Raw genomic sequence first — 27,201 nt, 5'->3', positions numbered from 1 at the left:
TCCTGACTCCTTACTGTCTTTCTTCTCTACGACTCCTAACTAATCCACTCCCCCAGTTGAGTGAGTTTCCACATCACCACACAACTTACTTTGGCCTGATTAAAGCACAAATGGATTATACCTAATGAACACTTAAGATTAAGAGAGGTATCCTTAGCTATACATAAACAGTATGAATTTTCAGTAGGAAACATGAAAATGCCCATATGCCAGGGTAGATCTCAACAACTTATATCTTGTTATTTATAGATAGAGCTTTGCTTTTTTTCCTAAGGCTGTCAATATAAATCAGTATTCTTCTAACTATTCATTATGTTTATAAATATACCTCATTTTACATTCCTCTCAGCGACTGTCCAAACAGTTAACAGGCATCGCTCCCACAAGAGTCCATTCATAACTTATCCAATAGGATTCTACTTTACTGGATTTTCCTGGAATCCTCAAATTATCTAACATGCAAAGAACTGGACATTTCCCAGTGTTAGCTCAAAAATATTTCATGACCTCTTATTGGCTTCTCTGATATCTTTATGTCTTTCTTTTTTTTTTTTTTTTTTTTTTTTTTTTTAACGTGGGCTCCACAATCAATGTGGAACTCAACATAGGGCTTGAACTCATGACCATGAGATTAAGAGCTGAGATCAAGACTTGGATGCTTAACTGACTGGGCCAGCAGGCACCCCTGAGCCTTTACTTTTAAAATGAAATGAAACTTATGTTCTTTTTTTCCCAACCACAGGAAATATAAATAACATTCCTATAAAAACGTGTTGCAAATTTTAGTGCATTTAAGCATGAGACTGCGATATTTTTCCAATCCCCTTCTTTAACTATGGTAATTGATCATAAGCAAGTTCCAAAGGGAGCTAAACATGAGCAGCAAGAAACATCTTATCTTTCTATACCACAATGAGGAAAATGAGTCCATGTCTTACCCAGTCATAACCTATGAGCCCACAATCTATAAAAATACAAAGTCACTTTGTAAAAAGAAAAGAATGAAAACAATTTTGTTAGCAAAAGACGATAATGTTTTAGTCTTTATCATTTTACACCAGCACTGCCTTTCCTTCTAGCTGTGACATAAAGCAATCCTAGAACTTTCTTACCATGAGTTGGCACTGACAAAATTATCAGAACTACTACCTTTTTCAGACCAATAACACTGAAGGAGTTAGAATCCTGCCTCTCCCAGAAATGTCGCTGTTGTCTCTGTGATTTGCCATTTTTCCTAAAACAAGCACAGGTGAATAACAACTGCAGTCCACTGTTCCATAGCAATATCCAGGCCACCTTTCCAATAAGAAGTCTGGCTAGGGGGTCATGAAGTCTCTACGGTAGGTCCGCACTTAAGATGTCCATCACTGTTCCCCCAAACTGTGCGTGGCACTAAATGAAAGTGGAATATCAGAGAAGAAGGGACTATATTGCAAAAACAATCCTAGTTTTGCCTAGTTTTGCCTAGTCCTAGTTTTGCCCTCTGAGTGGTTTTTCTTAGACAATCATGGAGCCAATAGGCAGATATTAAGGAGCCATCCAAATCTACCATGCTGGAAAATAAGAGCCCACCAAGGGGAGTTAAGGCTTTATTCCATTTTTTTAAATCTCACCAGAGGAAGATCTTTAGCAGCTTCCTCTTTCTAAATCAGTTAACAGTCACTAAGGGAAAGATAGCATCACTTTAAATTCCTTTAATACTGTTCTTTCCTTTGTCTGTAGCCATGGAGATTAGATGATCTATCATCACGTAAGACCCCTTCACTGGAAGTTAGTAGCCAGAAAGTATGTGCTTCATTAGAATCATTTCATTTTAAGATCTATGAAAAGCTCAGTTTTAAGGAAAAATAACTAAGATTTTCTGTATACCATGAACTTTGCTTATAAAAAATGTCTATGTTATCCTTTGTAATTGAATTTTTAAATGAAAAAAAAAACTGACAAGGGCAATAAATATAATGCCCTGACTAAGGTACCATCTTAATTTAGATTAAGCACAAGGCAACCCAAAAATTATTTGAGAGATTTCATAGGACTAATCAAGAAACACTGCTCAAAATGAGGTGATCTAATCAGAGCTCTAATCATTGGCTTTTTTTTTTTTCAATGAATGAAATTTTTTGGTTTATATATCAATGTGTAACTGTTATATCATTCTTCCTTCTTGGAGTTAGCTGCTAACCATCATTCTTGTACATACCTAAGGTTTAGTGCTTTGAATGTTGTTGGCTGCTAAGTAACCATCAGAGGAGTCCGCCTTTTCCCCTTGCCCTGGAATAGCAAGTAGAATTTATACTTTCTTTTTCTAAAACTCCACAGAGCATGTGTGTGGTGTATGGAGTGGTGTGGCAATCTGTCCATCTAATATGTTGCTAATCTCTATGCCACATCCTTTAGGGAGAGGAAGCAAAAAGCATTCCTGGTGAATCTGTCACAGAAGAGCAATTTACTGATGAAGAAGGCAACCTCATCACCAGAAAAGTAATCATAATTGGGATTTTATGCTTCCCTTGGAATTCAGATTTTCTATGGTTTGCTGTAGTGTCACCTTTTAAAATAGAAAACAGGAAAATCTCTACTTTTCACTATTGCTTCCTACAGATTACTCGGAAAGTAATAAGACGCATTGCTATCCCACAAGAGAGAAAACATGATGACATGGTAATGGAGAGGGACTGCCAAAGAAAAAGTAGAGGATAAACGCTTGTGAACTTTCTAGAACATGCTGCTAACAGGCTGGCATCTGCAGTGTGGCAGCTTGAAGCGTGTGCTGCTTTTGACACCCTGTGCCTTTGATCAGGGTCAAAGAAAAAGACTTTTCCTCTTAACGCTCTGTAACATTATATACATTTTTTTCTGCTATCTTCAGAGTTTTCACAAAGATAAGTTCATTTATGGAGGGAAGAATGTGTGGTTCGAGCATGTAGGAAAAATAAAATAAAAACCCCCTATCACCACTGGCCTCCTTAGCAGTGCCCACCCCACCACCACCTCTGCCTCTGCCTATGCTTTCCCTACAGCTTGGTACCTGCCTGGGACCAGGATGAAAGGCACCTACTTCCAGCAAATGTACAGGGTTTAAATGTTAGAATGGCAAAAAGCTCAGTTCCAGATCCTACATTAACTCCCTTTTCAGTATGTTCTACTGGGAAATCTGAATCCCCTCATCTAACCTGAGGAGGATTCTCCTTTTTGGGTTTATAAGAGCCTGTTCCCAACATGCCAGTTAAGGAGCTCAACTCAGCACTGCACAGTGTAAATTCAGCACATGAGTCTCCATCTCCCAGACAAAACACCTCTGGTTGTCATTTCTTTCCTTTTCTCAGAACTTTAGCCCTTTCACTTTGAAAATAGAAACTCCAATAGCCTGTGTTTACATAAGAAAAAGTGAAAAAAATTTCTCAAGACTAACTCAGAAAATTGGAAAGGCTACTGCGTTTCTGTTATAAAGCGGGTAAAAGTGGCGGATTTGTGCAGCTTTGCTCTCAGAGAAAACTTGCCCTGGTGCTCAGTGCAGAGAGGTCTCGTTTTATGGAAAATGGATGCCAGCTTGATCTGGCCTAAGAGGAGGGCTTGGTAAATACACAAATTAAAAAAAAAAAAAAAAAGGTCCCTCAGATCAACAACATTTCCATGGTGTTCTGTTCACGATCAGTGCTTTCCTAAGAAATTTTAGTCTCGACACAACAGACAGCCCCAAATCCTGTTGGCTTAAGAAGAATTTACTAACATTTTTTGGAATTGGGGTTTGGGTGCCTTGAGGGCTTTGGTGATGATTTCTTTTTAGCTGACAACAGGAAATGAACAGGCTACTCTTTCTCTTTTTATTGACCACTAAGCTTTTTAAAATTTGTATTTATTACTATTTATTTATTATTTTTATGATCACTAACCTTTTATTTCTCACTAACCTACTGAGGTCTTGTGAAGCATAGTAGTGTTACCGTGTTGGTTCTGACAGCGCTCTCTAGCTTGCCTCCGTGACGCTAGGCTGTGTGGTTCAGCCAAATAGATGGTGTGAATTTTTGGACGTGAAGTGACAAAGTGCTTTCAACTGTGTTTCACTTACCCTAATCCAGCCTCAAGGGACCAGAATGGGAACCGCTCTACAACTAAAACTCTGACTATGAAATCTTAACATGTACATTCCTTTTTACAGCAGGGAGAAGGTTATAAGGTGAAGACAACGAAGAAGGAAATCCGGCACGTGGAAAAGAAGAGCCATTCGTAACAGTAAACGGTTAGTCAAGGCGATAGGTGTGCTCCCATCAGCACTTCCTGGGAAACTTCTCATTTCCCTGGATAAGGGATTCTGACTCCCTGCCCCCTTCCTCTCTTTTTCACCCAATTCCAGTGAATACCCAGTATGAAGTTGCTGGAGTCATTTTTATGTTTGTATACACATCCATGCACACACTGAAACTCAGTTCACAGGCCATAAACCTTCTCCTCACAAATTAGTCCGGAATTTCAGTGTAAATGGTGTTTGCAGAAGCAAATGTAAATAGTGATATTTGAGTCTCCTCTAAGAGCTGCGGCTCAGTGTGTACTGGGGTCACATTATACAACCTAACAGGAAAACTATCTGGCAACAAATAATTCTTACAGATGTGCCTTGAGATGTGTGTAGATCCAGCCTCTCACCATTTTAGCGGAACGGCGTCTGACCGTTTAATTTCAGTTGAAATACAGTGGTTGCCAAGTTTAAATTAAGTGACTGAGGTCCCTATGTACCTTTTGGCGTATCTTATATAAACCAAAGCAAATGAAATAGGAGGTTAAGGGACTACTAATTCTTTAAGTTAAATGTTTGGTGAGCTTTGTGTAATTCTTTCTGAACTTTTCTTCCTAGATGAGAAGATTTTCCTTAATGTTCTTTTCTAAATTTTACATTGTCCTGTTATTTTCTGCATGGCTATAATTACGTAAGGTCACTTGGGGTGAAAAAGCAGATGGAACTTTGAAAAGAAATATGAAAAGCGCTCCCTAAGTCTGTGAGGTGAAGCCTCATGATTCCTTGAGGGCTGCGTACAAGCAATTGTCTTAACCCTACTGGTCCAAATGACAAAGCGCAAATAGATTCCAGTTTTCACTTGCATAGATCTTCTGTTCCCCATTACCAGAATCCTGGTAGTGGAGTGTGGAGGTGAGGAACCAAAAAATCTAGTCTTGTTGCCCTGAATTTTATATGAGGTACCTAAGACCCAGATTAAAAAAAGGAGTTTAAGTTTTCTATTTTAATTCCAGTTAGTTAGCATATAGTGTAATATTAGTTTCAGGGGTACAATATAGTGATTCAAAAGTTCCACACTTGGTGTTCATCATGTCAAGTGTGCTCCTCCATCCCTCCACCCACTTCCTCTCTAGCAACCATCAGTTTGCTCTCTATAGTTCAGAGTCTATTTCTTGGTTTGCTCTCTCTTCCTTTTTTTTTTTTTTCCATTTGCTCATTTATTTTGTTTCTTAAATTCCACATATGAGTCAAATCATATGGTATCTGTCTTTCCTCTGACTTATTTTGCTTAGCATAATATGCTCTAGCTCCACCCATGTCATTGCAGATGACGAGATTTCGTTCTCCTTTATGGCTGAGTAATATTCTGTTGTGTATATATAACATCTTTTTTTTTCTCCCCCTCGGGTCTAGGATTAGGGTGAGGGTATGTGCCTTACCTCAAGCACAGATGAATTCCTAATCTCTCCCTCTCAAAAAAACTTACCATGTATTTATCCACTCCAAGATTTAGTTCACTTCCTTTCATGAGGCTTTCTGCATAGGAACTGAGAAACTCTTCATAAAGGACATTAGTATGGTACTTGTCCTCACTGAGCTTATGTTGTGGAGATTTCATGTTACCCACTCCTAACTGATCACATCAGTATTTCCTGGCACTGAGACAACTACCAGGAACTGCAGAACATTCTGGAAATAATATTTACCACAAGTGTTCCACTCCATTATTCATTTAATTCTCACAGCCAACCCCTTTGGATAGATGCCCTTTACATCCCCATGTAAGAGGGGAGGGAATGGGGCCCAAAATTGCCCAATGCCACATGAATTAAAAGTGGCAGAAATAGGATACAAACCTGCCATCCTTGTGGACTGGAGATAGTCTCAACACTCTCAACCTTGTGGACTAGAAACCTGAGCCGGATCTGAGGTGACAGGGAGGGTTTCCTGGAAAAAGTGTTGTTTGAACTCAGTTTTAAAGACTGCACAGGACACGACTGAGTGAAGGAAGGAGTTAGACGGAGACTGGGGTGGCCTTCTAAGCACAGACATCAGCACTCTACAAAGGCCAGGAGGGGGGGCAAGAAAGAAGGAGCTGTGAGAACAGGTCAGTGCAGCTAGCGGGGAGTTTGGCCCTTGGGTCTGCAGGAGGAAAGGTGGGAGTTTTGGGGCCTCATGAGCCTCTCTGTAGAGATTCTGGTCTGTACCCTAAAAACAGAAGGAAAGCTGTGCAGTGTCTTAGGCAGGGGTGGGGTATGATTGTAAATTCTGCATCACTCACTATAGTGGCAAAGAATGAACCAGAGATGACAATAATGGATGAACAGAAAACCCAATACGAAACACTTGTAGATACTGGCTTGGGCCATGAGGATGATAAGAGGCGGGCTGAATCAGGAGACCTCAACATGACTTACATGAGAGAGGAGAAAATGACCAATAATATAGGGGCCATAGTATCTAAAATGAACCCATTTTGCATGTCTTACAGCCGATCCTGATGCAAGACACACATGTATACACAGTAGATAAGTAAAACACAAAGCATGAGTTTGCAGTCTTGAGTTTGTCTGTTAAGCAGTTGTAAGTGAAATGTGAAATGAATCTAGACAAGAGTTCAGTCAGCTTTAGTAGGTGCCTAAAAGTTCGCTCAGACTCAGACTCTGGGTGGGGAAAAAACCAAGGAGGTCACCCATACCAACTGAGCCATTTTTCTAGAACACATATATACAGTATCTATGAGTAACTGATGTCCCAAAAATACAACTGTGCTATACTGCTTGGTCCTTCCGAGTAAATGAATAAGATGGGACATGGTCACTAAATGTACAAGAGCCTTCAAATTACAAATAACCCACCCTGTAAATAGGTGGTCAGAGCCTTGCCTCACTTGCTCCACTGCTCAAAGGAGAGGGAAACTCAGGTAGAAGTCATATGAATGTGAAAATAACTCCAGCCTAAAGCAAACTTAATACGTCAGATGGAAAGAACAGTGATCTGACTGTGGGCCTCACGTTACTCTCCAGAGTGGTTATTTACCTTCCATAAGTGAACTTAGAAAATGAGTCCAAGAATACCACCTGGAATTCCAGGACACTGAATGTGTGCTCTGGAAAAATCAATTTGCAAATATATTGAGAGTTTTTATAGCCCTGCTGACTGCCTTTTTAAAATAAATAAATAAATAAATAAATAACAAAACAACAAAGAAGTGGAATGCTGCCAAATTTCAGAGTCTAAGATGGTGACAGCAAAATTTTTATTTTCTATTTTAGAACCAGTTGTATTTTGAGCTACCTGAACCCTTGTACCCACTTTTCTATAATACCGCATCACAGCCATCCTGTTTTTAATGTAAGGGAAAAGCCAGTGGCTTACAGTAGCTATAAAGATTTGTACATAGTATATAGTGATTTATAACTTACACAGTGCTTTTACATTTCTGTGTTATTTAATCCTTCAAAAAAGCCCCTAGAGAGGTCAGTCCAATTTTGTATATGTGCTGCCTGAGTGAGCACTAAATCAGGCCAATTTTGTTTGCTACCTTTTACAGATGAATATGTCAAGGCTCAGAGAGATCAATGACATTTCTACTGTCACACAGCTTGTGACTGTTAGAACTAGGACTTGAACTCAAGATTATTGATATTCCACCTTTCTATTACTTAGCTGTATTTCTAAAATTACTTATGAATAATAATATCCATGTTCTGGCAAATGATTACTTATGCCAGGTACCAGATAAGACCATTACATACATCACCACATATAATTCCCAAAACAATGCTATAAGGTAAGTACTACTGTCTCTTTCTCATTAGCAAGGAGACTAATGTTTAGAAAAATTAAATTATTTACTCAAGGTCCTAGATAGCTGATGAGCAAAAGATTGAAATTTGAACTTATCCAGAACCTGAGTTCTTACTATTATCCACATCCATAGTTAAATAGTATTTGATGATGATGAGAGACCTAAAAGCAAATTTGAATCAAATGGATGTATGTAACAACCTGTAGTAAATGTCTTCATATTTTACACAGTGAAAATAATCAGGTTTTTGTTCTTTTTTAAAATAAAGCAGAACTTCATTTTTAAGTTAGCCATAATCCCCAAATGTTTACTTCATAAATACCATTAGAGGGCTGACTAGTGAGGTTGTATCAAGGGAAGGCCCCAGATATAAACTGTAAAGGACTGTGAAACAGCTGTATCCCAAACTTCTTTTGGGGGAAATGCTCAGGATCTCACAGCCATATGGAAGCTAAGAGTGACAACAATACTTGCTTGCCAGGGGCAACACTTTTTCTGAGCCAGAAAGTTGACACATTTTTTTCATTCCTTAAAAACAATATTTGAGCTTCCACCTGGCTGAAAATGGAAAGGCTAGATGTCCAATGGTAAAAAATCTTCCATGGGCCCTGCCCTTCCTAATGTCTCAGCCAGCAAAGGGGAACAAGATGGGACCGATGTTTGAGGCCTGAATATATAAAGTCAAGATCCAATAAAAGAATAATATGGAAACATATTTAGACTTCTGGGAGCTGGGGAAGGTCACTCAGAAGTCATGATGTTTAGGGGTGTCTGGCTGGCTCTGTCTATGGAGCATGTAATTCTTTTTTTAATATTTTATTTATTCATGAGAGACACACAGAGAGAGGCAGAGACATCGGCAGAGGGAGAAGCGGACTCCCACAGGGAGCCTGAAGTGGGACTTAATCCTAGGACTCTGGGATCACAACCTGAGCCAAAGGCAGACACTCAACCACTGAGCCACCCAGGTGTCCCCATGGAGCATGTATCTCAGGGTTGTAAATTTGAGCCCCACATTGGGTATAGAGATTACTTAAAAATAAATCTTAAGAAATAAAGAAGTTGGGAACCCTGGGTGGTGCAGCGGTTTAGCGCCTGCCTTTGGCCCAGGGTGCGATCCTGGAGACCCAGGATCGAATCCCACGTCGGGCTCCCAGTGTATGGAGCCTGCTTCTCCCTCTGCCTGTGTCTCTGCCTCTCTCTCTCTCTCTCTCTGTGACTATCATTAATTAATTAATTAATTAATTTAAAAAAAAGAAATAAAGAAGTTATGGCATTTAAACTAGAACCTCCCAGGTGGTGCCATCCATGAAAAGAATGGGGAAGAGAAGAGGATCCAAGCAAAGCATACAATATGGGCTTGGGCCTTGAGGGGGGAAAGACCTAACATAGTCGAGGAAACAAAAGAAGAGAGGTGTCCCAGCTCCTGGTGAGATGGTGGTGGCTGGGGAAGGGCACATGATGATGTAAGTGAGGGATGCATCATCACAGACCAGAGAAAGGTTTTCAATTTCATTCTAAAAGATTTTGAAGCTCCTGAAGGATTTCCATCAAGAGCCTGACCCGATTGTTTTTATAAGCATATAGGCAATGTAAAGAATGGGTTGGAGGGGAAACGCATAAACCGAAGGTGACTGGTTAGGTTACTGAGCAGTCTGCCTAAGCCATAATGATGGCAAGGCTAGTACCTGGGCAGTGGTCTTAGGAAAGTCAACAGGTGGATTAGCTTGAGGGAAGGCTAAGAAGAAGGGTTGAGTAAAGAATGACCCCTAGGGCAGCCCCGGTGGCTCAGCGGTTTAGTGCTGCGTTCAGCCCAGGGTGTGATCCTGGAGACCCAGGATCGAGTCCCACGTCGGGCTCCCTGCATGGAGCCTGCTTCTCCCTCTGCCTGTGTCCCTGCCTCTCTCTATGTCTCTCATGCATAAATAAATAAAATATTTAAAAAAAAAAAAAAAAAAAAGAATGACCCCTAGGTTTCTGGCTTACACAGCTGGGTAGTAGAGAAAGAAACAGAAACAGAATGGGTTTTAAAAAGAACATCAAGCATTCAGGCTTGGACTTGGGCTTGAGGGTGCTTTCTGAGACCTTTAAGTACTGCGTTAGACACACATGTGGAGCTCTGCCGAAAGGTTGGGGCTGCACCTATAAAAATGTGAGAGTTCTCACTAAAGAGATAAGAGTTGAATACTAGAGAATAGATGTGATCATCTAGGGAGGGAGTTAATGTGAACAAAGAAGGAGCTCAGCATTGAGTCCCAAAGAGTAAGATTTTGAAGAGGAATAGAGCTTAAAAGGTTGCCCCTGACCTCTTCCTTTGTAGAAATCTCCAAGCTGTTCTATATCCTCTCATCTAAGATCGCCTACATGTTCAGCCTCAGCCCTCCAGAATACTGGTTTGGTTTTACCTCAAGATATCTCAGTCCTTACAGTTTCATAGCCGTGGACAAGAGAAACTTTCCTATAATGTATATTAGCTAACATGCTTTTATGAGTAGGCGACCATGTGCATTTAAACCTCCTTTACTTCTTAGCTACCGTGTGCAAAGGTCTGTGACACACACTGTGACACTGCGTAAGTGGTAGGGAGGGTACAGCATTGTAAGACATTATCCTTAAGTGTGACATTGTTATCTGAGAGAACTTTACAGTCTAGTCCAAGGGGCACACATGATCATAAGTCACACAAATCAAAATATATAAATGTAATAAAAGAATCAAACAGAATGTTCAGGGCATCCAGTGGAAGATAATAAATACGTCCAACAGAAGAGATCTTTTAAAGTTTCTTGGAAGTGCATATTTGATCCAGTTTTTGAAGAAAGAGTAGCATTTGAGATGGGGCAGTATGGAAGATCATGTGAGCTGTGCACGGGAGATCGGCCCTTACCCTGGATACGGTGCGGTACCACTGGAAGCTTCGTGTAGGAGAATAATAGGATTAGATAAGGTTTCGGTAACCCTAGCAATACTAGAGGGTGGAGAAAACTTGAACACAAGGACCTCTGTTCTGAGACACTGTGAGGGCCTGAACTGGGACAGAATGAAAAGGAGAGAACAGATTTGAGGAACCAGAGGAGTTCTGTGTTGGGAGGGAAGGGGGAGAGTTTAAGACATCAGGGTTGCTTGTATATAGGTGATCATTTAACAAAATCATAGACCCTAAGACCACAAAAACAAAATTAGGGATTGACGTAGCCTAGGTGATGACAAAGCTTCGTAGATGGTCAACACGTAGGACCCTGGACTTTTGTCGATGGTTAGAGAGAGAGCTCTGGGCTGGAGATCACAGTCATTTTTGGTATGTGGGGGAGAAGTGAAGTGGCCTGAATGGCCAGAACTGCCAGGGAGCTTACTACCTCTGTGAACTTTGCCAGGTTCTGGGCCTTAATTGCTTCACATCAACTGGGACCAGAATAACATACCTTGTAGAGTTGTTGGGAGAATTAACTGAGTTAGTACAAGTAAATCACTTTTAATAGCGGCAGGCAAACCCATAGTAAGCACTGGGCAGGTCCAGCTGTTAGTAGTGCTAAGACAGCTGGGAAGAGCACCCTGAAAAGCTTGGATCAGTGGCAGGTAGACGAAGATGTGAGGATGCCGGGATGGAACAGTGGGAGAGTTGGAACAGCCGCCTCACCAAAATTCTCTGAGAAACAAGGGATATCTGAAAGTATTCTGAAGTATAAACCAGCATACATGCAGAGAAATTCCAGGGGAAATTAGTAAGAGAGGCATTCTCATTCCTCTTTACTGAAGTAGACGGCAAAATCCCAGTGGTCATAGTTAAGGATACATCTGGATCCCACCCAGCAGGGTCTCCTGATCCTGCTTCCCAGAAGTTCGAGATGCAGCCTGAATTTCTTCACTCCTAAATATTTTCCTTAAATTTTTTCGAAGTAAATAGGTTTTTATGTAATTTAGTTTTTATTTTTCTTACCGTTGGAAAAAAAATTCCTAATTAACCAAAAGCCTTGGCTTTGAGGTAAAGAGCAAGGGTTCTAGAGTCAAGTGGTTTGACTTCTGTTTCTGGCCCTAATATGTACTAAGTGTGCAAACTCATGCTTCTTTTATAGCTCAAAACTCTGTTTCCTTAGCCATAAAAATAGAAGATATAATAGTACCTTATTGTTATTAATGGTAAATGAACTAAGCCGCTTTGCTACAGTGCCTGGCAGATAATAATAATAGCTGTACTATTGTATTATTTTATGAGTGCTATGTTTTTTATTACCAAAATTTAAATCAATATTTTCCCATTTTCTTAACTGGCCCTATGACCTCAAGTATTTTTAAAATCACAAGTCACTAGAAAAAACAAAACTCAAAAAAGTCCCACTTGACCTGGGAATTATTTTTAAGTTGCCCTGTAGTTTATTATATGAAGTAACTAGAATTAATGATTAGAAAAAAATGGTTTTTTTTTTTTATTTAAGGGTTTTATCTATTTATTCACGAGAGACAGAGAGAGAGAGGCAGGCAGAGACATAGGCAGAGGGTGAAGCAGGCTCCATGCAGGGAGCCCAATGTGGGACTCGATCCAGGGACCATGGGATCACGCCCTGAGCCGAAGGCAGATGCTCAACCTCTGAGCCACCCAGGCCTCCCAAAAAAAATATTCTTAGCCCCATGACTTCTGTAACTAGAGAAACAATGGGAAGGGAAGAGAGATGGGAAGGAAGAGAAAGGAATAGAGTAACAAATCTACATTCTCCATTAGCTATAAGGAAGGCACGTCAGGTAAGGCTTTCTTTCCTAAAACTGGAACAAAGCGAAGTCTTTAAAGATGAGTAAGAGTTAACCTGCTGAGGCAGATCTCCTTAGGGAGAGCACAGTCTACATTTTCATGGAGATGACATTTGACACAAACTTGAAGGATGGAGAGGAGAGATATGGGTGAAGATTGGGCAGACAAGTATAGATGGATACAAAATCACCAGCAAAGAAAAGGAAGTTGGAAACCAATGTGTTGATGACTGGCACACAGTCTAGCTCCTTCTAGTGTGGTCTGTGGAGCATCGCCATCACCTGGAAGTCTTGTTAGACAATCAGCAACTCTGGCTTTACCCTGACCTTCTGAATCGGAATCCACATTTTTGAAGGTCCCTTAGGTGATACATGAGGACATTAAATTTTGAAAAGCAGTGTTTTAGAATAGATCACTGCTCTTAAACCTGGTTGAACATTCAAATCTAGAGAGTTTGTTCAATGTTTTTTGATGTTTGGCTCCATCCTAAGAAATTCTAAATAAATTGGCATGGGGGATCCCTGGGTGGCGCAGCGGTTTAGCGCCTGCCTTTGGCCCAGAGCGCGATCCTGGAGACCCGGGATCGAATCCCACGTCGGGCTCCCGGTGCATGGAGCCTTCTTCTCCCTCTGCCTATGTCTCTGCCTCTCTCTCTCTGTGTGTGTGACTATCATAAATAAATAAAAATTTAAATAAAATAAAATAAAATAAAAATAAATAAATAAATTGGCATGGTATGTGGCCTAGATACAGGTTTTTTTTTTTTAAGCCTCCTCAGATAATTCTAATATGCACCCATGTTTGAGAACCATTGGAAATTGTGAAATGAAGCTGTTCACTCAAGAGTCACAGGTATTAAGCCTGATTGGGCTGAACTGCAGAGGGCTTCATGTATCCAGCTACAGATGGGTGATTTTTGGTTTTTAAGGTGGGCACACGAACTAAAAACCACTGGTATGTGGACCTATAAAGGAAACAGTAGTTCCAAAATCAAGCATACCCCTGACTTGAAAATGGATATGGAAAAACACATTCATCTATGAAATATAAACTGCCAGGAAAATCTACTGAATAGCTGTTTTCCTAATACCTGAAAAATGTTCCTTAAAAAGAAAGAAAATTAGTGAAATGACTAAAAGGAATGTTTGTTTTTTTCTGAGTTGGTTTCTACTACCTTTGTCTTTGAAAAGCATATGAAACCCAAAGATAGATTTCTAAATGCAGAGGCTTCTATCTCAGATATATTACCTAAAAGGACTCAGATTCTCTTTCTGAAATGCCATCTTGGGGATCCCTGGGTGGCGCAGCGGTTTAGCGCCTGTCTTTGGCCCAGGGCGCGATCCTGGAGACCCGGGATCGAATCCCACATCGGGCTCCCGGTGCATGGGGCCTGCTCCTCCCTCTGCCTGTGTCTCTGCTTCTCTCTCTCTCTCTGTGTGTGACTATCGTAAATAAATAAAAAAAAAAAAAAAAAAAAAAAAGAAATGCCATCTTGATGGCTCCTGTCCTCACGCTTTTCCATCAGATGGCGCTCTCATTACGGTTTGTAAGATGTCAATATCTTACAATAGGCAACAGTCCCTTTCCCCAAGGCGCTGATGCTTTTTGTAGAATGGCCTACTTGGTATAGTCTTTTGTCCAATGAATGACCTTCCTGCCCCTGAGTGGTTAGGGCCAACACAGTCTGATTGGATTACCAAGAACAAGAGAGATTTACAACGGAAACTCACTCCCAATTTTTTTGTTTTAACTATCACCCAAATCCTACCTGAATATAAATGGGCATAATGAATAGTATTTTTAAAAATTATAGAAACATACTCAGTATTTCTATAAAAAATAACATTTGCTTGCACTAAGGTGATAAGAGAACTTGCTTCTTCTTGCAAGATGAACCTGGAAAGTTGGATTGGTTTTTGGAAGACAGGATGCAAAACAAAAAAAAAAGTTCAAATGGCTTGCAGTGATGATTGCATGTCTATATAAATTTCCTAAAAATTAACCAAACTATATTCAAAATACATATATTGCAATGGCATGTAAATTATATTCCAATTAAGCTGCACAAAGTAAGGGTGGTTTCAACTAGGGAAAATTGCTGAGGACCCTCCCTAGGAAGACAGAGGGAGAACTCCAGGGTAACGTTATCATGGGGCCATCTAAGAACCCTGGCCCAGAAGATAAGGAGTAAGTGATAATAACAGAGGTGAGAAAATCCAGATCTTACTCAGATTTGCCCACTTTCTGGGACATGACCCATGAGTCACTTTCCTTCCCTACAGCCTCTGCAGAGTCATGGGAAGGGGGCCAATATTGAAATCACCCCAGAAGGAATTGACACATTGATGTTCTTGGCTCCAGGCATTAGTGACCTGGAGCATGGGAGTTAGTAGCACTTTTCATATGAGAAAGGAAGCAAGAACCTAGTCGAGCCGACAGAGGAAGTGCTGGACTAACATGTTTACATAAGCCAGAGTAGCCTAGGTGATCCATCTTAAGGAGAAAGAAACTTGTCTGGGTAAGTAAACCACCTCAAGGTCACTGAGGACACACGGGCCCACCAGAAGCACACTTTTGAATGTGCCCCTGACCTGTAGAGATGGGCTTGCTTATTACCCAGTGAGCACGGTTGTTCCTAAAATCCATCTTGCCTTACTCAGGTTTGCTTTAGGGGCTAAGATTTGTTCTCAGGCTAGCATTCAAGTGTGTCACCTTTTCACACTGAAAGAGGAGGATGGACTGTACGTAGGAAAACTTTGTTTTGTGAGAAAAGAGTTCATAGCAAAAATTGTCGATTGATATTGACTGTTTTGACTGGTTATAAAACACTGATACTTTATGCAAGTGCTATCCAGTAAGACAAGATGTTCTCAGCTTCCATAAAGAAGCTCAAACATGGGACGCCTGGGTGTGTCAGAGGTTGAGCACCTGCCTTCGGCCCAGGGCGTGACCCCGGAGTCCCGGGATTGAGTCCCGCATCGGGCTCCTTGCATGAAGCCTGCTTCTCCCTGTGCCTGTGCCTGTGTCTCTGCTTCTCTCTCTGTGTGTCTCTCATGAATAAATACATAAAATCTAAAAAAAAAAAAAAAAAAAGAAGCTCAAACATAATGAATCGATCTTGTGATGACTGATGTAGGGCAGGAGGAGGGAAATATTCTTTGCAGCAGTGGAAAACAGCCTTTAATTTGTGCATGGAAAAGGAGTTTCAGAGTAATGAAGTAATGATGCTGTTCTCCCTTTTTGAAAGATTAGTTGCACTTTGGGGAGCGAGCACTTATTATAAAACATAGGGACATTACTGAAATGCTCTGTCCTGACTCCATATCCCTGGCTCTCTATGCCCCCGAGAACTCCAGGCCCCTCATATTTTGCTATTGATCGAAATCCCAGAGAGCACCTCTGTCAGCCTTCTCATTGTATAGATAAGACTATACAGCCCACCCCCCCACCCCCCGCCCAAGAGGACTGAAAGTGACTTTCCCAAGTACCTGAGTGACCTGATCGTTAGAGATGGAACCCTAGAAGGTCTTTGCCAACACAATCTCGAAAACCACAATTACAGCAAGCAGTGTGCTGGGGAGATCACAGGGTCACCTAGAAAAAGTCACTGCCCTCAAAGAGCTTTCGGGTACACCTTGGGGCTTTGTCCTAGCCGACTGCATTGGACAGAAGTATCATGTTAAACGACCCACTAGAAAGTAGAGGCCCTGTTCTCTCAGGCTTTTCTGTTGAATGGCAAGAAAGCCTTTAAATTCTTTAAAAAACAAAAAACAAAAAAATAGAAAAGCTAAACTCACTGCCTATTGTCTCTCTTTCCACAGGATCATGTGTTTTTACTGCCAGTATTGAGAAATTCATGGAAGATATGTCAGCAGGAAGTGAAAATTTACGGAGAAGGGTGTGTGCGTTTGCTGCTTCCACACATTAATGGCATGATTTTTTTTTTATGCAAAAAGAAAAAAAAAAAGAAAACTACCCACATTTTAATTTAGCATGAGCCAATTTACAGAGCATGGAAATTCACTTTCATTCCCAGGATTGGCGCGTGTGCAATTAGCAATGCAGTGTATATACAAGAAGCCATGCTGTTAACAGTTTATCTTAAGTAATTTGGTGTCATTTACAAAAGGAAGAAATTCCTGCCGCCAGAAGGGACAGAAGATGGGATGATGAAATCACAGAGAAACACTAAAATTACTAACTCCACAACAGCTCGCCTTATTTTTCTTGGACCCAAACTGTCAGGGTATAAACACTATTTGTTTCTTTTTTAAAACATCTATAGTTTTGCTGTAAATAATAACACTGTATAAATTCTAACAGAAAAATAGAATAAATGTTGATAAGGCACTGCCTCTTAGAACACAAACAGAATATTGCAAATGCATTTAACATACAAGGGGTCTCAAGTGACTTCACCCTAGAAGAGGAGGGAGGGGTTCTGGGGAGGGGGGATCTTCACTGATTCTTGTATATTAGCAATTATAATGTTTGTATATGCAAAACTGCTAGCTTGATTTTAAAAAAAAAAAGAAAAACAAATCTTTAAAATCTGCTGCAAATTTAAATAATTCCCAAAATGAGGAATTCTGTAGTTCTGTGAAAAATTTTTTCTTCAGAATACTAATATTTTGATGCATGTGTATCACCTTATTTTGATTAAATCTTTTCCAATTTTGCAAACACTACAGTATACTGCAACACAGAAGATTTTATCTGTAAACACAAAGCCCTTCATCTAATATTTGTTGCTATTGCCAATTTTTCAATGAAATGACCTAAAAATGAAAAAAAAAATAACCTATACAGTAGTTGCTTTAGGGGGTGGGGGGTGCTGTTAGTGCTTAAAAGGGGGTAATGCTTGCCGCTTTAGAGGTGGATGGTGCTCATAAGAGGCCCCAGTCGGGGGTATTTAAAATGGACTGAACCGAAATTCTTAGCTAGTAGAATGGCAGCACGCTGTACAATTATTACTGTATCGTGTACTGGCTATAAGATGTAGACACCTTTGAATAAGCCAATCATTTGTAACCATTCTAGCAGTGTCATATTAGGTTAATAAGGCTGCTGTGTTTTAAAGGGCATTTTTATTTGGGTTTTGGTGAAATCCTTTAATTTGTTGATTATATTCACATAAAATCAGCATTCATTGACACATAGCTCTAATGACATATGTATGAAAAACCCATACACTGGATGACCTAGTCGATTATTTAAGCATAAAATAAATTGTGTTAAACTCTTCACCTGTCTGGGCTCAACAGTGTCCTTGTGTTCGCTGGCAAAGGGTACCTGTCTATAGACAGACTCCTGGGCATCTGGCCTCCCCTCTTCCCTCCCCAGTCCTGTTCCAGCCTCTGCCTCTGGGGTCACTAGCATCCCCAATGTTCAGTTCTGCCCCGCAGACTCCCAGCTTACGGGAATTCTGTGCATTTCATGGAGGAGCCAAGAATTAAAGATGAACTGACAAGGGATCTTTGCCCTCATGTGGTTTGTGCTGCCCCAAGAAAAGTGCGGAATTGAGGCTATTGCAACCACACATCCAGAGGTTGGACACAGCCACTTCCAGCAAGCATCCAGCCTGAAGTGCTTTTGCCCCTACACTACTCATTCGTTTGCAGTTGGTGTTCACTGTCACTGCTTATAAGTTGGAGATTTCACATGATAACCCAGATTTCTAACTTCCCCTAAAAACAAGATTTGGCAACAGTAGCCCCCATTTCCAGCCAGCAACAACCTGCTGGGGCCACGTGGTCCCTGCCCTCCAACAGGGTGCGTGGGGTCCAGTCACCATGGAAGCCAGCCACACCTCTTCCACCTGCGAGCCCTCATGAGCCTGGTAGGCACTAGAATTTGCCATCGACAACTACATGATAAATTCAACAGGGGCAGAGACCATGGCTATTTTCATGTTCATTCTAGCCCGGAGCCTGGCACATAGTAATGGTGATACCAGCAATTGTTGCTGCTAAAATTGGAACCCTCCCTACGTGTCCGGCTGTGTAAGTGCATTGCATGGAGCAACTCAGTCCTCATAACCACCTTATGAGGTAGGTGCTGTCTTTGGTAGTAGTTGGCCCCATATCAATATCACACGGATGCTTGGAGCCATTGGACAGCGTCCCATAATTCCAGGTCATTAAAGATGAATGGGACACCGAGCTGGTTCAGTTGGTGGAGTATGTGACTGTTGATCTCAGGATTGTGAGTTCGAGCCCCCGTTGGGGGTAGACTTGACTTTAAAAAAAAAAAAAAGGTCGCTGAATCAGCTGAGTTGTTCCCAGAAAGGATTCGGTATCAGTGCAGAACACATGTACAGAGACTTTATTCTGCTGGAATAATGGGGCTAAACTATATTTGCATGAGATCCTAAACAAATGGAAAGTGCCTCTATACCTACACCAAAATCATCTTGATGAGCAAACTCCAACCCCTGAAAGATTAAAAAAAAAAAAAAAGTTCCCCAAAAGCTTCTCTTTGTAAAATTTGGGGTCAGAATTCAGCTATTCTAACTTCCTGTCTGAGAGTTAAGGATTTCTCACTTGCAGTCCTTGACAGGTGTTTATCCTGAATTAGAAACTCCTTATATTTACCTGGGTATTAAATAATTGTTATATTACGCTTATATAGCTAAAAATTTGCAGTTCAAGAATAAATTCATAAATTTACTCACAAGTATTCAAAATGGGAAAACATTTTACTTGCATTTATATGTGTGTATGTACATATTTATATATGTATGCATAGATTGAATAAGGGCATACATTATATATTCCTAATAGTCTTTCGCCTGCTGGCTTATAAAAATGTATTTAAGCTTTTCCTTGATTGAAATTGCTGTTAAAAAAAAACTGTAATTGATAGATTTCTGATGTTTGCTCTGTTTTTCATTTTATATTTTTAGCAATTCCTGAGTTTGTCAAATTGAAATGTATCATCACTATTGTATTGCCAAATTATGGCAATATACCATGCAGGGTTATGTCACCATTTCTATGAGGGATCCACTTCACTGAGCACATAAGCATATGTGTTTCTCCAGGGCAAATAAAAAATTGTTTGTTTCCTTTATTATTATGAGCATCAGGTCATATTTGGCTGTGCAGCAGGACTATGTGGTAAGCCCAGAAATAGAAATCATAGGAATGAAAATTCATTCCTTGAGTATCTGAAGAAACCAGCATCCAAAAGCTAACTTCCTATCTGGGTAAGTCTTACTGGTTTTAGTTTGTTAAGGCGGCCCTAACATAATAAAAGGTGTGTATGGCACTGCTTCTCTTTCATGAAGTCATGACCAAATAATCCATAAGCAAATATTTCTAACATTGAACTAGGAGCCAAACTTCTCAAGAGTTCTTTTAGTAATGGAGACAAGAAGAAATGGTGTGATTTACCGATGTGGTCACTTGGCTAACAGTGTACCCACACCAAATAAAGGACAGAACAGACTCAGAGGAGCACCCTTAGTAATCAGTCCAATCGTTTTTACTTCTTTAGTAGAATTAAATGCAGACATCTCAAAATAGGGCAAAATGAGATTTTCCACTCTATCTGCTACACTCGGTTACTTAAAGCTGTGAGTAGTAGTTACAATGATGTGAACCCGCGGTGAAGAAATTTTATTCTGTATCCCACAGGGCTTCCTGAGTTAAGGAATAATTACCCCAAGGGTTATGTTTTCAACAGGATATCCAGGGTGTCCTCATCAATTCCAAAGTAGCCCCAGAGCAAAATAGTGAGGGACATGCTCAGAGGATTCTAAAGGCAGTGGGAACCATGAGGCTGCAGGAGGCACCCAGGAAGCAAAATCTGCCAGAACTTTTTGTCCAAGACCCCCTCAGAACTTCTTGTGGATATCCCAGGAAAAAAGTGCTCTCTCTGCCTCTTTTCCCCTCATGTCCTTAATTGCCACTTCTCTTCTGACACCTAAGTCAAGCAGCAGCATAACTCTGGGAGCTGGGAAAGAATAGTGATTTACCAGATTTTTAAAAGAGTCCCCGCATGTGAGGCACACCACCAGGTCCTCATGCTAGACTGTGCACCTGCTGAAAGCAGGGGCCTTGTTTTGTTCTCTGCTGTGCCCACAGCACCTAGAATCCTGCTTGACACCTCATAAGGAGGTGCACATGTTTGTTGAGTGCCCGGATGAATCAACCAATTAAACATAGAGGTCACAGGACAGTAAACAGGGACTGCTATTCCATGCACTGTCTTCACACTCTTTTCTATACAGGTTCAACCAAGTTGGAAATCAAAGGAAAGTACAGCTTTCGATTCTAATGGTTTCATTCACCAAGGACTAACCTGCTCTCTCCAGTTGCACAAAGCCCTTGTCAGCCACAAAGTCTTAAGTAATTAGATTTGAGTATACCACTGCCTCATGCATAAATAGCACACTAGTCACACTGCTGACCGATGCATCCTTCCCATGGCCGCAGCTATAAGTGAACAGGCCACGGGAAAACCTGGCAAGAGTGTGCGGACAACCCATCATGAGCCTTCATCTCTGTGAAAGTCAGCTTGGTCTCCTCTCTTTCAGACATGATAGATGTTTTGAAAAAGTCTAGCTACCTCAAGATTCCCACCTCCCTGTTGTTGCATTTGCTGGGTTGGTAAAGGACTAGAAGGTCCAGAAATTATACCCTAGAAATCCTGGGGCCATATCCACCCTGCAGAGCGATTTTGTTTGGATCATATGAAATTTAAGAAGAAAAAAAAATGACCAACATTTCTTAAAAATCAGGAAAGTTCAGGGGCACCTAGGTGGCTCAATTGGGTAAACATCTGACTCTTGATGTCAGCTCAGGTCATAATCTCTAGGTCATAGGATCAAGCCCCATGTCGGGCTCCATGCTCTGCTGAAGTCTGCTTGGGATTCTCTCCATGCCCCTCCCCCATGCTCATACACTTGCCCTCTCTCTCTCAAAATAAATAAAATATATATTTTTTAAATCAGGGGATTTTAAATGAAAAAAAATGGGTTGTGAGTTCTCTTTAAAATCTGAAGAAGTGATAGTGCTATTTCTGAAATTCCTTAACCACCTAGAGCAAAATTGTATGTGCTACCTTTGGACAAGCATGTGTTTTACACACGCTCACCATGGCCCTTCCATGTCCTCCTGCCTCTAAACCCAAACTACTTTATTCTTGTCTATTCAGTCTCTGGTCTGACTGGAGAAGGCAAATTGATGTGATCCTGCTGAAATTCCCCCCCCCCCTTTTTTTTGGCAAACCAAACATCTACCTCATTTTCATCCTCTCATATCTAGTAGAAAAATGGAATAAGGGAGTGAGGAACTGAGAAGGGAAATATGGATCATGTTCTCTAAACCCACCCTCCCGCCCCCTTACCGTCCCCCCACCCCCCAACCTCTTCCCATCCCCCCTCCCCCCCTCATTTGGCAACAGGTAGTCAGGGCCTGCCACTTTACAGGGGCTCTCCTGGGTGCCGGACACAGCAGTTCCCTGTCCCTGCTTTCAAAGTGAGGAGCACACAGACAGCCTCTGTATGAAATCTAAATATAGGCCCCCTCAGGAAAAAAGCCCTATAATGGCTTGTGGAAACAAAACAAGTGCATGTCACTGTAGTAGCATGGGCTGGAGAACAAGGGAAGGCCACGCAGAGGAAAAGAAGCAGCCATGTGGCTGCTGAGCGTGGCCGTGGCGCTGTCGTATCATACCTGCTAGTCATAATCAAATGAGACTCAAGGGCTGATTAAAGTAGCAATTCAATAGAAAACTTTAAAAACATCTCTAAGTTGTTTGATCAGCTCTACAAGAGACTACAAGCCCATCTCACTTCCAAAGATTCTAGATTTAGGTGAAACCAGTTGAAACTTCAAATTCATGCCCAATGTTTTTCAACTTCCATATATGAAGTTCTTCATAGTTCAGACCTCTTCACAAAGCCTCCCCTGCTGATGCCAACACACACTGGCAACTTGGGTAAACTACATGGGGGTCCCATGATTCAGTACTCAAGTCTCCAACCTTGACAGTCTCTCTGAATGTCTTGCTCTTCAAGAACAAAGACTGTTTTCCACAGTCCCAAGAGCAGAACTGGGCACGCAGAAAGCATGGAATACTCAGTTTTGCATGTCAAATTATTTGCTCATTCTCTCTCTCGCCAGACTCCAGCTCTGCTGCAGTACATACTGATGGCTCGGTATGGGTGCACACCTCACCCGCTGGGAGTCAGTGCTTGGGTACAGTAAAGAGCAGAGGTAGAGCTACCTCACAGCTCGGCTCACTAACACCATAGAATGGTCAGTGTGTCTTATCTGCATAAACCCTAAAGGAAGAAATAAATAAAGGAAATAAATAAAGAATAAGTAAATATCTAAGAAAAACCTGTTGAATGTTAACCTTGAATGGTCAAGGCCATGTAGGTAGTTAGGTAGATGATGGATGGATGGACGGACGGATGGATGGATGGAGTGGTGATAGTTGAACCATGGCAAGCTTTAGAATAACTGTCCTGCTTCTGGCTATGATAAAACTTCGAATACTCAAGTTCCATAGGCCAAAGTGCTCATACTCTCAAATCTATTGGCACTGGGCAGGTCATCTAAATTAGGCCAAGAGGTTGCGGTAGACTGTTATACATAAGTTATTGTCTGCCATGCAACTTGCTTTGGCCAATGAAAGGAGAGCAGATGCTCTGAGAGCTAGTGCATTTTTCTTCATGCTCCTTCCTCCTGCTCCAATACCAGAGATGCTGCCCAAAGAGACCACTTCCTGCCCTGGTGCTGGAGAGAAGGTGATGCAAAGCAGAGACAAGGTCACCCCACAGTGGACATGCAGTGTGAGCAAGAATAAACCTTTCTAGTAAGCGGCTGAGATTTGTCAGTCATCTGTTACTACAGCATAACCTGTGATTAATACACAAATCAGGGAGAAGACATTAATGGGAGTTGGGTACTGGGTAAGCATATCCCCCTTCTAAGTTTTTTAAATGTTGGCAATTAATTTTATTTTTTCCTAATAATACTGTGTAGGTCAAACCAAACATATCCGTGAGCCCCCAGCCTTCAACCTCTACCACTGGCTGTCGGCATCTGTAGAACACACATGTACCTGGATCGCATATATAAATTTACTGATGCATGATTTTTAATTACATACTATAGAGTTTCTGTACATAAGCAAATAGTTTAATTCCTGAGTCAGCCTGAAGGACTCCCTAACACCTCGCCTCCCTGCAGCTCAGGTGTGCTGTAAGGACCCGTTCAAATGCTAACACTCTCATGAAGGGTCTATAGGACTGACTTGACATTTTACCTTTCGTTTTTATCACTTATTAGTGAAGACTTGATCTTTCCTGGGCCTGAGATGGCTCCTGCCTCCCTCTACAGCCACACCCCATCCATCTCAGCCTTTTCTCTCAGGACCCTGCCGACCAGTGAGAAAGTACAGTCTTCGTCCGAGAATTCTCTGTGGCCTGCCCAGTGAGATAAGAAACCAGATCCAGAATGTAAACCAACTGTGTTACTAAGCTTTACTTCAGTTGACTTTTTTTTTTTTTTAAACATCTAGTGAGGCTTTTTTGAGAAGGAAGTGGTGCACAGATTTACAATCTGGTGTAAGTTCCTTGTCGCAGATTGATGCTCTGCGTAGCACAGCTCTGGCAACACTAGCTTGCTTTTCTGTTCCTCAAAAGTGCCAAGTTCCTCCTCATCTCCTTCACATCTCATCTGTCCTGTGCCAGGGAACGTCTCATTTCAATACCCAAATGTCCCCTCCTCAGGCCTTCCCGGCACCCTGCTCTGACGCCCTGTTACTCTTTACACCACCATATATATTCTCTCCATAGCATTGCCACTCTAATCACCCTTTCATTTGTATACTTGTTCCTTGTCCTTGTCCATTGCCATCTCCAAAGCATCCAGTGCAAGCCTCCCACTAGCTTGCACTCAAATGTTTGTTGAATAGGTAAACGAGGGACTGGACGAGTGACAGAGGGAAGCACAAACAAGAGTGGCTTAGGACACATTCCATAAATACCTGTATGTGACAAGGAAACATAGTAACCCCTGCTGTGACTCGTTGTGAAAGATCAGAAAGACTTTGGCTTGCCTTTGAGGGTTGCTGTGCTTCCACACCCAGTGAAGACTTGCCGAGAAGAGTTTTATAACTCCGCTCGCCTTCCACAACATTTTATGAGACCTTTGTTACAGACTGCCAGGTACCAGCATGGTGTTTTTCCATCGTGTGCTGCAGACACGTGATGGGATGTTGTTAAAGACATCTGGTATGTGTCACAGCACCAGATCTTCAAATGACTCTTTGAATTACCCAAGCACAGCACAGCCCCTGTTAAACTGGTACTAGACAAATGAGCCATCTTCCTGGATGAAACAAAAGTCTTGCTGGCAGGACAATGACAGAAAAGAACTGCTCAGACAGCCTGAGGGACTACATTGTATAATGGCTACACTCTCCCTCTCCTGGTGGGGCCGACCTATAACTGGAATCTAAACTTTCTTTTGGCTTCACAAGGTTAAAAAAGTCAGATGCTACACAGTCTGATGCAAGCCATTAGAAGTGATAGGGCCTGTAGAAAACCCAAGAGCACAGGCCCCAACTAAAACCCTGAGAGTGAGTTCTAACAAAATATTACAACACAGGAATGCAGGCCCAGAACTGTCAGCACTTCTGGTTTTTCCAAGAGAAGCTGGAAATCTAAACGAGAAGATGGAAGTGGGATATGCATTTATAGGAGTATAAGTGTCCATCGGATTCAACTCAAATGCTATTTTTCTAGCCCATGCTATGTCCAAGTCACTGTCCTAGATATCTTTATATAAGCTCAATATAGCTATTTATCAAAAATAAAGAACAAAAACTGAAATCCACAGACTCAAAAAACTTTAACCTTCTCAGAAAAGCAAGATATGTTTTTAACTAGAACAGAAGACAATGTAGGTGGGATCCCTGGGTGGCGCAGCAGTTTGGCGCCTGCCTTTGGCCCAGGGCGCGATCCTGGAGACCCGGGATCGAATCCCACATCAGGCTCCCGGTGCATGGAGCCTGCTTCTCCCTCGGCCTATGTCTCTGCCTCTCTCTCTCTCTCTCTCTGTGACTATCATAAATAAATAAAAATTGAAAAAAAATATTTAAAAAAAAAAGAAGACAATGTAGGGAGTGCTATGTATTAACTAAGTAAATGTGTGTACAGCATATTTCTGGTCCTGACACAGAGTAAACGCTGTGTGCGTTGGCTCTGATAATGATTGTTATGAGTGCTAATGGTATCATTACATTATCCTGACAACCACGATTGCAGGATTACCCTTGATAAAGTGGACTGAGAAGCTGGGCAGAGACTCTTAAATGTGTCAGGTGCTCAGTAAACACCAGCTGAATGGGAGCACCTGAGTGGCTCAGTTGGTCGAGCAGCAGTCTTTGGCACAGGTCATGATCTTAGGGTCATGGGCTCGAGCACCACATCAGGTTCCCTGATCAGCAGAGAGCCTGTTTCTCCCTCTCCCACTCCCCTGGCTTGTACTCTCTCCCTCTGTCAAATAAATAAAATATTAAAAAGAAAAAAAACACCAGCTGAATGAAGGACTGCTTAGCAAAGGAGCTGGGACTTGAGAAATGAGAATTTCTACATGTCAAGAAAGGAGGTCCAGGTGAAAGGAACACAGAGGCTAGAAGGATAAGCAAATCCCCGAAGCATGAGCAAAGTTTGTGTGGGTCAGAACTTCAGGAGAAAAAATAGGAGTTGAGGGCGGAAGGTGCTACTCACCAGGAGAGCCCCGCAGACTCCCTGTGGATCACAACAGGCTCTGGAAGTCACTGTGAAGCCTGCTGAGCAGCGTAAATGACAACTCAGCCAATAGAGACTAGTTCTCAAGAGCAGCCCCAAATTTTAGATATTTTTAGGATATGGAGAATGGATTCATGGGCTTGCATGCTTTCATATAAATGATATCATGTTGTACTAGTTATATGGCCTCGGGAAAGTTACTTAATCTTTATATTTCCTCATCTGGAAAATGGGGCTGATAGTTTTATCAGCCACAAAGAGTGGAAAGGAGATCATCCAAGTAAAGCACTTCAAAAAGCACCTAACAGAGAGGAAAGCCCTCCATAAACATTACTAACTTTTTATTATTTGTGAGGGTATATTATGCTGAGAGGATAAAGAGAGAAAAGTGCTTTGCTTGGGCCTCTGTGGTTTGTGAGTCGTGGTGTAAGTGCTCCGTGCCTATGCTCCAGAGACCAGGAGATGGACACCCACCCTGGGACTCTGCAGGCCCACCCCCATCACCCTCCAAGGCTCCAGCAGCCCCCTCTCTCCCCAACCCTGCCCCTGGACAGTTAGGCCTCCATCCCCAACCCAGAGACAGAAAGTGAGCCTCCTGCCAGGAAACCTCTCCCCTCTGTCTCCACCTGCTGCCCCGCCCC

At 41.7% G+C, this 27,201-nt stretch overlaps 1 protein-coding gene across 14 annotated transcripts in view; it reads left to right on the top strand.

Moving 5' to 3' along the window:
* Window positions 1–18,035, top strand: part of ANK3 (ankyrin 3) — a 673,376-nt gene extending 655,341 nt beyond the window's left edge. For 8 of the 14 annotated variants that reach the window (XM_049108953.1, XM_035715395.2, XM_035715390.2 and 5 more), the window contains 4 exons: window positions 2,398–2,481; window positions 2,602–2,661; window positions 4,160–4,240; window positions 16,611–18,035. In XM_049108953.1, the coding sequence (XP_048964910.1) occupies window positions 2,398–2,481; window positions 2,602–2,661; window positions 4,160–4,231 (216 nt within the window). In that variant the 3' untranslated portion in view covers window positions 4,232–4,240; window positions 16,611–18,035. The remainder of the gene's footprint in view (window positions 1–2,397; window positions 2,482–2,601; window positions 2,662–4,159; window positions 4,241–16,610) is intronic. The other 6 variants (XM_049108954.1, XM_049108956.1, XM_049108959.1 and 3 more) reach the window with 1 other exon arrangement.
* Window positions 18,036–27,201: the final 9,166 nt, after the last annotated feature.

This window comes from Canis lupus, chromosome 4 (assembly GCF_003254725.2).
Source record: "Canis lupus dingo isolate Sandy chromosome 4, ASM325472v2, whole genome shotgun sequence".
NCBI classification, from domain to species: domain Eukaryota; kingdom Metazoa; phylum Chordata; class Mammalia; order Carnivora; family Canidae; genus Canis; species Canis lupus.
This window is presented reverse-complemented; position numbering and strand designations above follow the sequence as displayed.